The following is a 17,277-nucleotide window of genomic DNA, read 5'->3' as shown; positions in this document are numbered from 1 at the left end:
TAGCTACTCGGGAGGCTGAGGTAGGAGAATCGCCTGAACCCGTGAGGTGGAGGTTGCAGTGAGCCAAGATCACACCACTGCACTCCAGCCTGGGTGACAGAGCAAGACTCCGTCTCAAAAAAAAAAAAAAAAAATGTCTGACAGAGGGAAAACCAGGGAGGTGAGGGGGGTGCAAAGGAAGGGCAGCTCAGTCTGGGGAAGATAAGGAAAAATTCTGCAGAAACGGATTCCTGAACTGAGTTAGGAAGGTTGGGTAGGAATTTGCTTGGAAAGAAGTGGGGAGGCATTCCAAGTAGGGGAGCAGCCCCAGCAAAGGCACAGACAGATGAAGAGTGCTGGGAACTAGAAATTCTAGCAGCCATAATGTAGGTGCAAGGAAGGAAGTGGTGAGACTAGGCTTGAAAGGTAAGCAAAGGCTTTTTATGGCGGGCTGTAAATTGACTTTTTCCTGTCTCAAACAGAGGAATGAAAGGAAACGATGTACATCTTCTTATTTTTTGAGATGGCGTTTTGCTCTTGTTGCCCAGGCTGGAGTGCAATAGCGTAATCTCGGCTTACCACAACCTCCACCTCCCAGATTCAAGCGATTCTCCTGCCTCAGCCTCCCGAGTAGCTGGGTTTACAGGCATGTGCCAACACGCCTGATTAATTTTTGTATTTTTAGTAAAGATAGGGTTTCTCCATGTTGGTCAGGCTGGTCTCAAACTCCTGACCTCAGGTGATCCGCCCGCCTTGGCCTCCCAAAGTGCTGGGATTATGGGCCTGAGCCACCGTGCCTGGCAGAAATGATGTATATCTTAGAAAGCTCCTGCGTAGTGGCCCAGTAAAGTACGCATTTGTTTAGGGGTGCAGGCTGGAGAGGGGCCTCTCACAGGGCTGCGTATGTCATCCACACCAAAGGCCAGGTAGAGCTTACTAGTTCTGTTACCAGATGGCGCCGTGCAGCTCCAGGCTGTTGGTACCATGAACGAAGAATTGGACATGACACACGTACAAACAGCAAAGCAGCAAATGATTGATTAAGCACAGCGCCACTCGGAGAGGGGTGAGTGGGCTGGCCTGCGAGTGGTTATCAGCACCGGTTTGTTACATTTCTTGGCCTTTTGCATGTTTTTCCTCACTTGCTTAACATCACTTGCCTTTCTCTTATTGCGCCTTAACCCTACTTTATTTCTTGTAAGCTCAACCTTGTTTACCCCCACTTTACCTCTTGTGACCAAATTGCCCATCTTTACTTTTATTTTTTGTGACCAAGTAGCTACTGGAAGTCCTTCCAACTTACTTCTCTTACCTTGCATGTCCCAACTTACTGCTTACTCCCTTATCTATTATATTACTTTCTGTGGCAATATTTGATAGATGTTTTAAATTACAGACTATAAACACCATAAAATATTAGGACAGTCTGAGAGATTTTGATGTGCTATTAATATCCACCTGGTTTGCTTCTTTTCCAAAGCATCCCATAACTTTTGACTCTAACAAGTTAGATTTTTAGAAACTGATGCAAAGGGTCAGATTTCAGTAGTTTCTTTCTTTCTTTCTTTCTTTCTTTCCTTCTTTCTTTCTTTCTTTCTTTCTTTCTTTCTTTCTTTTTTTTTTTTTTTTTTGAGATGGAGTTTTACTTCTGTCACCTAGGCTGGAGTACAGTGGTACAATCTCAGCTCACGGCAACCTCCGCCGTCTGAGTTCTCCTGCCTCAGCCTCCTAGGTAGCTGGGATTACAGGTGCACACCTTCATGCCCGGCTAAGGCTAGTTTTTGTATTTTTAGTAGAGACGGGGTTTCTCCCTGTTGGCCAGGTTGGTCTTGAACTCCTGACCTCAAGTCATCTGCTTGCCTCAGCCTCCCAAAGTGCTGGGATTACAGGCATGAGCCACTGCGCCTTGGCCAGATTCTAGTATTTTCTACCATCAAAATATCTATTACCCAATGAATAGTCCAAAGGCCAATTTTTTTTTTTTTTTTTTTTGAGACAAAGTCTTGCTCTGTCACCCTAGGCTGGAGTGCAGTGGTTTGATCTTGGCTCACTATAACCTCCACCTCCCGGGTTCAAGCGATTCTCCTCCCTCAGCCTCCTGGGTAGCTGGGATTATAGGCATGTGCCACCATACCCAGCTAATTTTTGTATTTTTATTGGAGACAGGATTTCACCATGTTGGCCCGGCTGGTCTGAAACTCCTGACCTCAGGCAATCCAAAGATTACAGGTATGAGCCACAATGCCTGGCCCCAAAGGTCAATCTAAAAACTACAAGGTATTTTCTTTTAAAAGGAGTAGGAATAGTGTATTTTGAGGCTTGAAGGAGTAAGAATAGTGTATTTTTAAGCTTGAAGTCATCTTCTAAAGGGTATGATATTGGGTGAACATCTCACTCCTTATTTCCATGGAAGAAGTTAATTCTATTCTTTTTTTTTGAGATGGAGTCTCACTCTGTTGCCCAGGCTGGAGTACAGTGGTGCAATCTCAGCTCACTGCAACCTCTGCCTCCCAGGTTCAAGCGATTCTCCTGCCTCAGCCTCCCAGGTAGCTGGGATTACAGGCATGTGCCACCACACCTGGCTAATTTTTGTATTTTTTTTTTTTTATTAGAGGTGGGGTTTCACCATGTTGGTCAGGCTGCTCTCGAACCCCTAACCTCGTGATCCACTGCCTTGTCCTCCCAAAGTGCTGGGATTACAGGTGTGAGCCACTGTGCCCAGCTGTTAATTCTATTCTTACTGCTTACTTCCTTTCATATGTTCTTCTTCTACTATCTTACATCTTATGCTTTTGCTATTGCTTAAGCTAGCCTACGCCCAAGGGTCCTCTTTGTCCACTACTTCCTCTGCTATTCTCCCGCCTCAGTTCCGCTGTGCTCCAAGCTCAGCCTTCCCGAGCAGCAGGTCTCTTTGACAAACCTGCAATTTTGGGGAAAAGCCAGCCCAGGAAAGGCAGGGGGCCCAGACTTATGCTGTGTGGGAAAAGTCCTCTTTGGTGGGGGAAGCGGAGGACCGGAAAAGCAGAGAGATCTTTCTGGACGTCCTGGGAGAGAAACCCTTTGGGTGGAGGCTGGAGGTAGGGAGGAATCCCCTCACTATGCCATGAGAAGCGCCCCCAAACCCAAGCGAGACAGAGGGAGGTTTAAGAATGCCGAGACAAATGTCACTTGTGCCTTGTTTTTTCCCTAAAGAAACTAAACAAAGCGGCCGCGTTCGGTGGCCCCGCAGGAAGGCCGGTCATTTCCTGAGGAGATATGAGGCCAGCCCAGGCCCCATTGTTCCCGGTTTCCAGCCATGGCTGCCATTACCTGACCAGCGCCACAGCCGGTCTCCCTGCAGGCGCCGGGAGAAGTGACCAGAGTGGTTTCTGCTTTTCACAGGGCGGGTTTCTCAGCGGTGACTTGTGGGCAGTGCCTTCTGCTGAGTGAGCCATGGCCCGAAGGCAGAACTAACTGTGCCTGCAGTCTTCACTCTCAGGATGCAGCCGAGGTGGGCCCGAGGGGCCACGATGTGGCTCGGAGTCCTGCTGACCCTTCTGCTCTGTGAGTGTTTACTCTCTTTCCACATCACTTTAACTCCATGAGCATCGAAGCTTCTGGAATCAACATGTTTCTTCTGTTTCTTGCAGGTTCAAGCCTTGAGGGTCACAAAAACTGTAAGTCTGATGTTTCCACTGTAACAGGTGTTTCTATGTGGTTTCCTCCTTTCTCTTCTGTGATGCCTAAAACGCATGTCAAATTGTTGGGGTTTGTTTGACATTACTAACAATTAAGGAAAAGATTCCAATTGAGAACTAAAGTTTATCCCATGTGGGCATTTTTAGAAAGGCTTAGATCTAAGCCAAGTTCTGGTCAGTGTGCTTCAGAAGTAGCATACGTTTCCTTGGCTGGTCTGAAGGTAGTAGTTTATCTTGATGAATTGTTTAGTCAGTTACAGATCAAACTCCATGTTCTTTGTTCTTACTACTACACTTGACTAGTCTAAAAATATATTAGATTGTTGCAAAGTAATTGTGGTTTTTGCCATTACTTTTATTAAAAAATGGCAAAAAGCACAATTATATGTAGCATGCATTTTCTTTTTTTTTTTTTTTTTTTGAGACAGAGTCTCTGTCACCCAGACTGGAGTGGAGTGGCGCAATCTTGGCTCACTGCACCCTCCACCTCCTGGGTTCAAGGGATTCTCCTGTCTCAGCCTCCTAAGTAGCTGGAATTACAGGCGTGCGCCACCACGCCCAGTTAATTTTTGTATTTTTAGTAGAAATGGGGTTTCACCATGTTGGCCAGGCTGGTCTCGAACTCCTAACCTCAGGTGATCCGCCCGCCTCAACCTTCCAAAGTGCTGGGGATTACAGGTGTGAGCCACTGTGCCCGGCCTCACATTTTCCAGATTCCAGTGCATTGCTGTTTTTTGGGGATGGGGAGGTGATTTTTTTTTTTATGAGCAATTCCATAATTAGTTTTTTTTTTAGCATAAAAATTATTTGAATATTGTAAACTATCCCCAATTGTTTTTATTTGCAAATGAGATATAATTGATCTGTTAGACATATGAAGACAGATTCTAGTTTAAATTGTTGCTACATTTTTACTCCTAAATGATAAAAATCACACACTGGAGCTCATTTTCCATTCACCTGTGAGACTACAAGTGTATCTATAATATTTTGTGCTTGCACATAGGGAAAGGGGGTGCTGCCTATCTTTGAAGCCTGGCTTATCTTCCACTTTAGAGCTAATTTTGAACCTTTGTCTTGAGATGAGAGGGTTCTGTTCTGCTTCTTCTGGGACCACATGAATGAGGGGGCTCACTAGTATTCTGGGGCTGTGAATAGAGGGAGAGCCCACAGAACACTATTTCCTTGTCAGAAGTCACTGCAATCAGCAAAGAATGGAGGTGACTGGGTTGCAGGCAAATTGCACAGCTCTTTGGAAGTGAAGTCCATGGGCAAGGCTAGCTGGTGAGTCAAGCTTCAGAGCAGTGGCCCCAGGCTGGGGAGGGCTAGTTGGCCACTGGCAAAGAACTCTGCCAGACTTCTCTGCTCTACTGTACAGTGCTTCTTTGGGCATTTGATCCCCGTGGCAACCCAGGGAGGCAGGATATCCATTATCTTCATAATTATCCTGCTGGACTGATGGTGTCACCAAGCCTCAGAAATAACCGATTTTACCAGCTGTGTTGGCTCACCCCTGTAATGCCAGCACTTTGGGAGACTGAGGTGGCCGAATCACTTGAAGCCAGGAATTCAAAACCAGCCTGGCCAACATAGCGAAACCCCGTCTCTACTAAAAATACAAAAAATTAGCTGGACATGGTGGCACATGCCTGTAATCCCAGCTACTTGGGAGGCAGGGGCATGAGAATCGCTTGAACCTGGGAGGCACAGATTTGGTGAGCCAAGATCGTGCCACTGCACTGCAGCCTGGGCAATGAAGCAGGACTTTGTCTCAGAAAAAAGAAAGAAAGAAAGAAAGAACCGATTTGTCCATGAGAGAGGCAGTTGGCTGGGCACTGGCATTGGAACTTCTACTCTCTGAAGCCGCACCATTTGTCTGGAGCCATAAGCCTGACTCAAATCTTTCAGACCAGTTTTACTTAACCTCTTTGAGCTATTTTCCCAATCTGTAACATGGGGATGATAAGAGAACTTCATGGGCATGAAGTGGGTATGAGGTTGAGACTGGACAAAAGGAGGTGATTCATTGGCCCCTGTCACGCAGTGATTGGTAAATGACAGTGGTGTTTACTACACAGTCCTAGCCCACCTTTACAACTGTGGCTCCTGTCCCACCCACTCTCCCTTTGTCCACTCCAGCCCTGGTACCCTCCCAGACCACACCCTTTGGCTCAGACCCTGCCCTGCAGACACGCACGCTTTGGGGTTCCTCTTTTTCTCACCTGCAACATCCTGTTTCCCAAAACCGTGGTGCTCTCCCCTCTCCCCCTCCATCCCACATGGAAATCAATTGCTCCCTTCTTTGGGTTCCTAGAGAATGTTCTTTGTACCTTCAGGGAAGACACTGGAACTACAGAACGTGGTACAGGGAGCGACTCTCCCACCGCTTCCTGGGGCCTCTGCCTTGTTTTACACTCAAGGAAACAGATCTGGAGGCCACAAGGCACCAAGCGAGCAGGGTCAACACTGGGGGTGGACAGGGCGGGGGCTGGAACGAGGTCTCCATTCCTTAGGCCCCCCAAGGCCAGCATTTGCAGTGCGTGGCCTGCAGGCTTGCTCTGCATCTCCCACTCTGTGGCTGGGGTCCTGGGACAGCCTCAGCCCTTTCCCTTCCTTTCATCTCAGGCCTCCTTGTTCCCCTCCTCGTACCTCACTGCAGCTGCCTTGCCTCAGTGGGTGACTGCTGCTCCATCTTCACCTAGAAAACAGTCATCTGGAGGGAACTCCCTCAACTTCCTGCCTGGGCCTGGCTGTGGGCTTATCAGCCTCCCCACCCATCCTCTCGGCTTCCCTCCCGGCCTGGGAGGACACGTGCACTCCGCTCCTCAGCTGATCGGGGCCAGCCAGGCTGAGCCCCTCCATCACCCCCAGGACCCCACACCTACTTGCATTCATGTCCCTCTCCCCTACCACCACTTGTAGAATCTCTGTTTCTGCTTCTGGCTCTGTTCTCTCCGTGTACAAACATGAATGAGAACTCTTTTTTTAGGAAAAAGAAAAAGCACATGCAGGCGCCCAGCCCCGCCATTTATCTTGTGTCCCCCACATCTGGCCTTTCTAGTTTCCTTTCTCAGTCAAACCTCTCTGAAAGTTAGTTTATGATCTGTCCCTACCCCCGTTACCTCTCAGACACTCCTTGCCTCCCAGCAGCCTGGCCTCAGGCCCCACTTCTCTGGCTGTTGGGTCTCGTCTGGCTGAGGGGTCACCAAGGACCACCTGATGCCAAATGCAATGGACACTTCCAGCCCTCAGCTCCCTGTACCCCTTTCCTGCCTTTGACTTTTGATCATGCCCCAAAGCCTCCCTCCTTGACCTTCTCCATCCTCTTCCCTGCTTTGTCTCCTCCCTCTCTAACAAACCCTCCTCCTGCTCCCCCAGGGCTGACTTTGAACTTACTTTGTCTTCTCCTGGAGTCTGAACCCTGTCCTGGTCTCTGCAGGCTCCTGGTCTTATCCTCCCTGGAGACCAGCTCCTCTCTCAACACCTCCACATTCCCCCCTCCCCTAAATCCACACGCCTCCCACCTTCACTGTCCAGCCCTGGTCTCTGCCTTGAGCCTCCAGTTAACACAGGCTGACCTTTGATGTCTCCTCTCGGTCCTCCTACTGGTCCCTGGCACCCAGCTGTACCACCATCACTTTGTCTTCCTTCCTTATCTTTTTCTGTTTTTTTGTTTGTTTGTTTGTTTGTTTGTTTAGTTTTAGTTTTGTTTTTGTTTTTGTAGAGACCAGGGTCTCATTTTGTTGCCCAGGCTGGTCTCGAACTCCTGGACTTAAGCCATCCTCCTGCTTGGCCTCCCAAAGTGCTGGGATAACAGACATGAGCCACCACACCCAGCTGCGTGTGGCATTTTCTATTTTAGTTTGGTGGCACATACATCCTCCTGGGAATCTCATCCAGGAAGTTTATCTTCCATTCTTTCAACCCCATAGCCAGTCAAACAAAATCTTTTTTTAAATTGTGGTAAAATACAAAATCTTTTTTTAAATTGTGGTAAAATAATATGACATTTATTATTCATGACATTTAGTACATTCACAGTGTTGTGCAACCATCACCATTGTCTAGTTCTAGAACATATTCTTTCTTTCTTTTTTTTTTTTTTGTCGCCCAGGCTGGAGTGCAGTGGCTGGATCTCAGCTCACTGCAACCTTCACCTCCCAGATTCAAGCAATTCTCCTGACTCAGCTTCCTGAGTAGCTGCAGTTACAGGCACACACCACCATGCCCGGCTAATTTTTGTAATTTTAGTAGAGACGAGGTTTCACCATGTTGGCCAGGCTGTTCTCAAACTCCTGACCTTAAGTGATCACCTGCTTCAGCCTCCCAAAGTGCAGGGATTCTTTCTAGAACATTTTCAACACCCTAGAAACAAGTCCTGTTGAGTCCACTCAAGAGATCCCCAGCCTATCCTTCCCTCATCCCCACTGCACCCACCTAGCTCAGGCCTCATCAGCTTTCACCTGGACCACTTCCAGGTTGTTTACTGGCCTCGGGTGCTGTCACACCCCTCCTGACACCTTCAGAACAGGGCCCAGCTTGTCAGCACAGCAGGCTGGCCCTCCATTCTGGCACCACAGACCCAGCCACCTGGCCTCTCTAGCCCCACACTCTGGTTTCTGTAATGGGCCATGCCCAGAATGCACTGGTTTCTCACACCCCTGTGTCCTGGTACACGCTGTTCTCCTACCTGGAGCACCCCACTGCCTGTCCTTGGCCTGGCAGGTTCAGTTCAGTGGTCACTTCCTTCAGACTCCTTGACCTCTCCTGGGCAGCCCTTCCTCTTGGTGCTTACTGATATCACTGGAGTCCAGCTATGTGGGCCCCGCCAACCTTCGCTGTTTGGGACAGCAAGGATGATTTCTTATTTACTCTGTCAGCCCAGAACCTGGCACAGGTGCTCGACACATGTCTCATTGATGGAAACTTGAACTGGACTTGGAGATGCTTGAGATTCGGGTAGGAAGATGGCTCAGCGTGCTCTCAGATGAACACAGAAGTTCATCAGGGGCTCTATGCTTCATGGCTCCCAGTAATTTTCCTGATGAGGGTGGGCAGCCCCTCCTTCTCCTGCACCCTCCACTTTCTCTCTGAGTCATTTCCAGGTTGAGGGCCAGGTGGCTGGCCGACTCATGGTGCCGCATGTTTCCAGGGAGCGCCACCATCTATTGATGAGTGGCCTTGAGGTCAAGGTCCCACTGTTTTAGCATTTTGGGGTTTGGCACTGTGGTCACTGGCTCTTCTGCGGTGACTTTACAACTTTGGATCCTTCTCCGTCAACCTTCATCTCTCCAGGTTGAAAAGATCTGACCTCTTTAGGCTGTCCCACAGCCTCACCCTTCATCACAATAGTCCTGAGCCCTTTGGGATTCAGTAAGGAAATCTGTGAGCCCTCTCTCCAGAAAAAGCGCACATTTGCACACAATTGGAGGTGGCTGATGAGCCTCCTAACACCCACCCATGCACCTCCCAGGGCCTGTGTCCGTGTCCCGCGGGTTGTGAACAGTCACTGTGTAAATAGTGAGACCTCCAGGCAGTAATTCAGTTTGGCTGGGCTTGGCTGGTTTATTTAGAAAGAAGATAATGTTTTCCATATCATCAAAACAAGAATGGAGTAGAGACTTTTGAAGTTTGGTTGTATAGCATATTTGTTACTTACTGCTGCTTAGCAATTTACCTAAAACTTACTGGCTTAAGATAACTCAGATTTATTATCCTGAAGTTTCTGAGGGTCAGGAATGCAGGAGTGGCTGAGTTGGGTGGTGCTGGCACGGGGTCTCATTAGATCACAGATAAATTGTTGGTCAGGGTTGCGGTTTATCTGAAAGCTTGACTGAGTCTGGAGAATCTGCTTCCGAGCTCACTCCCGAGCTATGGGCTGGAGGCCTTAATTCCTCATCCTGGGGGCCGTCCACAGGGCTACTCATGACATGACTGCTGGCTTTGCCCAGAATGAGGGATCCCAGACAGGAGAAGAGAGTGGCCAGGATAAAAGCTGCATTATCTTTTATTACCTGATGGAGTATTTTGTTGGTTGATGTTAATGTGGGAGGTGACCACATGTAAGTGTGATGAGCAGAGGGCAAGGATCATTGTGGAGGCATCTTGAAGAGCAGCTATAGCAAGGGAGGTGGTGGTTGTTGTGGCAGTAAAAACTAGGCCACTGTTTTTGTTGTTTTGTCAATGATATTTGTGTTAAGATGAAGGGCTGAGACTCATATCTTGATAGATTTTATAAAATGCTTTTCCTTTTTCCATCCTGCCCTCTCTTCTCCTTTGTCTGTTCGAGCTAGCCATAGGAATGTGGTGTTCCTGCCAGTGCATACACTGAGTTCGTTTATTGTTAATTAATTTATTTTTTGAGATGGAGTTTTTGCTCTATTGCCCAGGCTGGAGTGCAGTGGCGCGATCTTGGCTCACTGCAACCTCCACCTCCTGGGTTCAAGTGATTCTCCTGCCTCAGCCTCCTGAGTAGCTGGGATTACAGGTGCCCACTACCATGCCCGGCTAATTTTTGTATTTTTAGTAGAGGCGAGGTTTCACCATGTTGGCCAGTGGGTCTCAAACTCTTGACCTCAGGTGATCCACCCGCCTAGGCCTCCCAAAGAGCTGAGATTACAGGTGTGAGCCACCACGCCTGGCCGAGTTTGTTTCTTTGAGCAGATGATGTGTGTTAGAGTTGCTTATAAAAGCAAGATGGTGGAAGTGCCCCGTGCTAGTGGGTACCAGCCCCACTAAAAAAACCACTGCTTGCTGCTTTAGTCAAATTTGCTTTAAAATTGTTTTTTAAAAAGGGAGGGCTTTTATAAAAATCAAATGAACTAGGACTGCTCAGTAGGAGGCTCAGGCAAGGATTGTGTTGAGGCTGGATGGCCCAGAGTAGGAAGAGCTGTGGAGTACAGACCAAGCTCTCCAAGGGCAGACTGCCAGCCTCACTGTTCTCTGAACCCCCAGTGTGGGGGACAGTGCTTGGCATAGAAAAACCCCCTTAAATGTTTGCTATGAATGGTGCTAAGGAAGAAGGCAGAAGATGTCAACCAGGGGCCAGGCACTGGGCAGTATATACACGGCCCCTTCTGTGCCCTCAGCTACTTTGGTGCAGTCACCGTTTAGGTTAAAGTTACCGGAGAAGGCAGATATTCGTGTTCTTATTTTGTAGGTGGAGACATGGTGCCCCAGAGAGGTTAGATAACTCCCAAGATCACCCAGCTAAGGACTGTGGGATCAGGGGTTTGAACCTGGTGTGTCTGACTCCCTTCTGTATCCAGCACTGTCTGCTGGTCTAGGGCATGACCAGTCAGGGATGGGAGCTCATTCAGTAAACCGGAGAGCAGATGAATGACTCGTGTGGAGAGCACGCAGTGGAGTGAGCAAAACTGGGAGGCTGGATAAGTCACTATAAATTAACCTGAAAATGTTAAATATGGTTTTTGTTTTGTTTTTGTTTTATTTATTTTTTTGAGATGGAGTCTAGCTTTGTCGCCCAGGTTGGAGTGCAGTGGTGCGATCTCGGCTCACTGCAATCTCCGCCTCCCGGGTTCAAGTGATTCTCCTGCCCCAGCCTCCTGAGTAGCTGGGATTACAGGCACCTGCCACCATGCCTGGCTAGTGTTTGTATCTTTTTTTTTTTTTTTTTTTTTTGAGACGGAGTCTCGCTCTGTCACCCAAGCTGGAGTGCAGTGGCCGGATCTCAGCTCACTGCAAGCTCCACCTCCCGGGTTCACGCCATTCTCCTGCCTCAGCCTCCCGAGTAGCTGGGACTACAGGCGTCCGCCACCTCGCCCGGCTAGTTTTTTGTATTTTTTTAGTAGAGACGGGGTTTCACCATGTTAGCCAGGATGGTCTCGATCTCCTGACCTCGTGATCCGCCCGTCTCGGCCTCCCAAAGTGCTGGGATTACAGGCTTGAGCCACCGCGCCCGGCTAGTGTTTGTATCTTTAGTAGAGATGGAGTTTCACCATGTTAGCCAGGAGGCTGGTTTCGAACTCCTGACCTCAAGTGATCTGCCCACCTCAGCCTCCCAAAGTTCTGGGATTACAGGCATGAGCCACCACGCCCAGCCTTAAATATGGTTTTTACTTGAAAAAAAAGAAAAGCCCTAGAAACATGGAGTGGAGACACAGCTTTAAAGCTCTGAATAGTTGATTTTCAACTCATGCCTATAATAGCAGCACCTGGGGAGGCTGAGGCAGGACGATTGCTTGAGGCCAGGAGTTTAAGAATAGCCTGGACAACATAGTAAGACCCCAACTCTAAAAAATTAAAATTAAAAAAAAAAGTGTTGACTTTATTTCTGTAACTGGAAGAATCTATCTAACATTTCTCAAGCACTTTATAGGTGCCAGGAACTCTAAGTACTTAAACTCAGGTTCTCATTTATACTTGAGTTCCTTGTGCCTATTGTATGGATAAGCAAACTGAGGCTCAGAGGAATTTAGGGATGTGCCAAAGGTCACACAGCTTTGTTAGTAGCAGAGATGAGATTTGGCCCAGGTCTGGCTCCATGCACTTGATTTCTGCTCTCCTGTTTGAGTCACTGGAATACACAGCATAGCTTAAAATGAAGGAGGAAGTACTGAAGAGGTCATGGAAGGAGACCTAATTGTCTCTGAGAGGGAAGAGATTGGATGGGAGGGAACTATATTATTTGAGGGGTGCAGAGAAATTAATATGGTCCAAAGAAAAAAAAATTTTTTTGACATGGAGTTTTGCTCTTGTTGCCCAGGCTGGAGTGCAATGGCATGACCTTGACTCACTGCAACCTCTGCCTCCCAGGTTCAAGCAATTCTCCTGCCTCAGCCTCCCGAGTAGCTGGGATTACAGGCGTCTACCACCACACCCAGCTAATTTTGTATTTTCAGTAGAGACAGGGTTTCGCCATGTTGGCCAGGCTGGTCTTGAACTCCTGACCTCAAGTGATCCACCTGCCTCGGCCTCCCAAAGTGCTGGGATTACAGGCATAAGCCACCATGCCCGGCTAGTCCAAAGAAAATTTTGTGTCGAGAGCCCATCCAGCAGGCTCCTTAAATCAGGAGCTTGTAAGTTGCACATAAAGACAAAAAAGAGAGTTCCAAAGAGTAACGCTGGGGGAAATGACTTGAATTTAAACCATCACCTTGTTTTACCTCATGGACTGATCAGACACCATTTTTGTTGTTGTTGTTGTTGTTAAATTAATTGCTCAGAATATAGCAGCAGACACAAACTGTGGTACTCATTTTAAAATTGCAGATTAAATTTCAATTACCCAAAAAAGGCCTAACTTTGTTAAAAGAGAGGGAAAGGATAGGTTTTGCCAGTATCTCTGGCCAGCTAGCTAACTTTTTTCTTATTCCAAAAAAACGACTTGGGACCACTTATAAAAATTATGTACTGTTGTTTAACAAGATACAATTAATGAGGAAATCAGGACGAGAGAAAAATAAAGGCAGGGAAATAAAGCCATGGCCCATTTAGCACAAAATACATCCCAAAGATTGCTAGAAGCAGAGGTGAAATTTTGGTTGTGTGTTAGCAATCAAAGCAAAAAGGGGAACAAGGTCCATTAGAACATTCTCAGAATCCACAAGATAGAAATAAATCAGTTGTTCATCATAAACACAGTGTTTCCTGGTGCTGTTGGAACACTTTGTGAAATTAGGGACAACGTCTCATCAACATCCCAGACCAACATCCCAAAAGATCACTTCTTAATAGCTTGCATCTGTGCTTCTCCCTACCCATAGTCCCTCCCTCCAGAGATGACCACTATGCTGACTTGTAAAATATTAATCTTATATCCAGCCACCTTTCTTTTTTTGTTTGTTTGTTTGTGGTTTTGCAGACAGAGTATTGTTCTGTCACCCAGTGCAGTGTTGTGATCTCAGCTCACTGCAACCTCTGCCTTCCAGGTTCAAGTGATTCTCCTGCCTCAGCCTCCCAAGTAGCTGGGATTATAGGTGCATGCCACCATGTCTAGCTAATTTTTATATTTTTGGTAGAGATGGGGTTTCACCATGTTAGCCAGGCTGGTCTCGAACTCCTGGCCTCCCAAAATGCCGGGATTACAGGTGTGAGCTGCCATTCCCGGCCTTATCCAGCCACCTTTCTAAACTCACATTTATTTCAAATAATTTGTCTGTAGACTCTTTGAGGTTTTTACATATCATATCATCTGTCTTTGAGAGTTTTAAACATTTGACTGCTCCATTCACTCGCAAATTTAAATAAAAAATTTTAAATTCCATGATTGCATTATTCACACTTCATGGAGATAGATAGGGGCTAACAAAGCATACCAGACATAGTCACTTTCAATCCCAGGTCCAGATGCTGGATAGATAGCTTCCTTGAGAATGGGCATGTAGAAATTTCTGGGGGGACATGTAGGGATTTGGGAAAAACACCTGGTTTTATGGTCATGGGCTTTCAGTACATTTTTTTCCAAATCTACAGATCAGTTACTTTTTATTTATTTATTTATTTTAGTTTTTTTTTTAGATGGAGTTTTGCTCTTATTGCCCAGGCTGGAATGCAATGGCGCGATCTCAGCTCACTGCAACCTCTGCCTCCTGGGCTCAAGCGATTCTCCTGCCTCAGCCTACTAAGTAGCTGGGATTACAGGCATGTGCCACCACACCTGGCTAATTTTGTACTTTTAGTAGAGACAGGGTTTCATCATGTTAGTCAGGCTGGTCTCAAACTCCTGAGCTCAGGTGACTCATCCACCTTGGCCTCTCAAAGCGCTGGGAATACAGCTGTGAGCCACTGCACCCAGCCTCTTTTCTTTTCTTTTCTTTTTTTTGAGGCAGAATCTAACTCTGTCACCTAGGCTGGAGTGCACTGGCATGATCATGGCTCACTTCAGCCTCGACCTCCCAGGCTCAGGTGATCCTCCCACCTGAGCCTCCTGAGTAGCTGGGACTACAGATGCATGCCACTATGCCTGGCTGATTTTTTTGTATTTTTGTAGAGTCAGGGTTTTGCCATGTTGCCCAGGCTGGTCTCAAACTTCTGGGTTCAAGTGATCCTCCTGCCTCAGCCTCCCAAAATGCTGGGATTACAGGCGTGAGCCACTGCATCTAGCTTCATCCATATTTTTTTAGCTGTGTATAGAACATGAGATGTTTGAAGTTGTTTTCTGACAAGAATTTGGAGAGTGAATATTTTATGGTGCTGATTAAACCCGAATTCTTGTGCTTGGAAAAGAGAATCACAGGGAAGATAGTGAGTGCTTTGAGTCAAGGGGTATAACTAGGACCACAGGTGGGCTACAAAAGCACCTACAGGCATTGCCAAGAGGATCTTCAAAAAGCAGGCCACCCTGGTCTGGTCTGAAGTTTGGATACAAGTCCTGACCCATGGGCATGGTTCAGGATCTTCTAGCCTGGAAAATTTTCAGGGCAGTGGCTCACAACCAACCAACTGACAAAAACACGGCAATAGCTAGAGAGCACCCAGTTTTAAGCAATCCACCCTTCTGTCAGCCTGCTACCGTGAATGGGCCTCAACATGTGATCCGTAGTTAGCTAAATTCTATTGACAACCTATGGTTGCTGGATATAAGCCAATTGTGTTCTGGGGACATCGGCCAGAAATGACACTATTGGCCAGTTGACCCAGAGCCTAGTTCCTGGCAGAGATTGGATAGCTGGTTGAGTGTTGTAGCTGTTTTGGGTTTTAACTAGAGATTCCTGTCGTGGGCAGAGGGGAATCTGTAGTCTTTGTTTCTTGGTAGCAGGTGAGGCTGAACATGCAAGTAGCAGCCTAAAAACTGGTTTCAAGTCCTCACCATCTGGTGAAACCTCAGAGCCCATCAGATAGAAAACGCCAGCTGGGACTGTGCTAATTCGGTAAGGCCTGGGTGGAGAAGGAGGGCCTGTGTATGACCATCTGGTTTTGGAATGGAGGTAGCGGTAATTTATTAAGCACTTAATGTATATCGGGCACTGTACAGGAGATGTTCTGGCTGCTCTCCTGTATGTTTCCTGCAAAGACCTAATGAGATATGACTATCCCATCCTACAGGTAAGGAAACTGAGCTCAGAGAAGTTAGCTGCCCAGGGTCACACAGTACATGATAAGCCAGGACTTGAACACTTGACTGCTTGAATCCTATGCTCCCTCCAGGGGTCAAGATGTGGCAGCTCACAGGATACCTACATCTTTTTTTTTTTTTTTTTTTTGAGGCAGAGTCTCACTCTGTCGCCCAGGCTGGAGTGCAGTGGTGCCATCTCGCCTCACTGCAACCCCCACCTCCCAGGTTCAAGTGATTCTTGTACCCCAGCCTCTCAAGTAGCTGGGATTACAGGCATGCACCACCACACCTGGCTAATTTTTGTATTTTTTAGTAGAGAGGGGGTTTCACGATGTTAGCCAGGCTGGTCTCGAACTGCTAACCTCAGGTGATCCACCCACGCCTCCCAAAGTGCTGGCATTATAGGCGTGAGCCACCATGCCTAGCTCTACATCTTTATCATACTCTGCTCCTTTGCCTTGGTGGGAAAAGTTGCAGCTTAGTACCAACTGCCTCCTGCTTGAGCCACTATGCACCGTTACTATCAGCCTGGCCCTGCTGGCAGTTAGGACCCCTGGACTCAATACTGCATAGGATGGGATAAGATCACATCTGATGTGGTGAAGGTCACCGGGATGACGTTGTTTCTGAGATAACAGGTATGTCTGCCTTCCTTCCCTTTGCATTTAGCTTTTACAATCAACAGTGTCGACATGAAGAGCCTGCCAGACTGGACGGTGCAAAATGGGAAGAACCTGACCCTGCAGTGCTGCGCGGACGTCAGCACCACCTCTCACGTCAAGCCTCAGCACCAGATGCTGTTCTATAAGGATGACGTGCTATTTTACAACATCTCCTCCATGAAGAGCACAGAGAGTTATTTTATTCCTGAAGCCCGGGTCTATGACTCAGGGACGTACAAATGTACTGTGATTGTGAACAACAAAGAGAAAACCACATCAGAGTACCAGGTGTTGGTGAGAGGTGAGTCCTTGGAACTAAGCACAGGCAAGCAGGTGGAGCATAACACAGTGGTGTGAATAACAGCTGTGAATGAATAGTGATGCTGGACTTAACTCTCCACCCATCACCCTCTCATTCATCTGCCTGGCATTTTCCTTACCTGAAAATGTAAGCACTAGATATATTTCCAATAGGCCAGGCTATTTCTTCTTTCTTTCTCTATTTCTTTCCTTCTTTCCTTCCTTCTTTCCTTCTTTCCTTCCTTCTTTCCTTCCTTCTTTCCTTCCTTCCTTCCCTCCCTCCTTCCTTCCTTCCTTCCTTCCTTCCTTCCTTCCTTCCTTCCTTCCTTCCTTCCTTCCTTCCTTCCTTCTTTCCTTCTTTCCTTCTTTCTTTCTTTCTTTCTTTCTTTCTTTCTTTCTTTCTTTCTTTCTTTCTTTTTCTTTCTTTCTTTCTTTCTTTCAATGGAGTCTCACTCTGTCACCCAGGCTGGAGTGCAGGGGCGTTATCTCTGCTCACTGCTACCTCCACCTCCCAGGTTCAAGTGATTCTCCTGCCTCAGTCTCCCAAGTAGTTGGGATTACAGGTGAGTGCCACCACGCCTGCCTAATTTTGTATTTTTAGTAGAGATGGGGTTTCACTAATTTGGTCAGGCTGGTCTCGAAC

General features: G+C 47.3%; 1 protein-coding gene across 1 annotated transcript in view; it reads left to right on the top strand.

Moving 5' to 3' along the window:
* Positions 1-2,967: 2,967 nt before the first annotated feature.
* Positions 2,968-17,277, top strand: part of PECAM1 (platelet and endothelial cell adhesion molecule 1) — a 67,195-nt gene continuing 52,885 nt past the window's right edge. Inside the window, exons 1-3 of the mRNA XM_025361830.1 lie at positions 2,968-3,522; positions 3,609-3,635; positions 16,342-16,635. Of these exons, the coding sequence (XP_025217615.1) occupies positions 3,459-3,522; positions 3,609-3,635; positions 16,342-16,635 (385 nt within the window). The 5' untranslated portion in view covers positions 2,968-3,458. The remainder of the gene's footprint in view (positions 3,523-3,608; positions 3,636-16,341; positions 16,636-17,277) is intronic.

This window comes from Theropithecus gelada, chromosome 16, assembly GCF_003255815.1.
Source record: "Theropithecus gelada isolate Dixy chromosome 16, Tgel_1.0, whole genome shotgun sequence".
Classification (NCBI taxonomy): Eukaryota; Metazoa; Chordata; class Mammalia; order Primates; family Cercopithecidae; genus Theropithecus; species Theropithecus gelada.
Note: the sequence above shows the minus strand (reverse complement) of the source record. Positions and strands in the feature narration are given on the sequence as shown.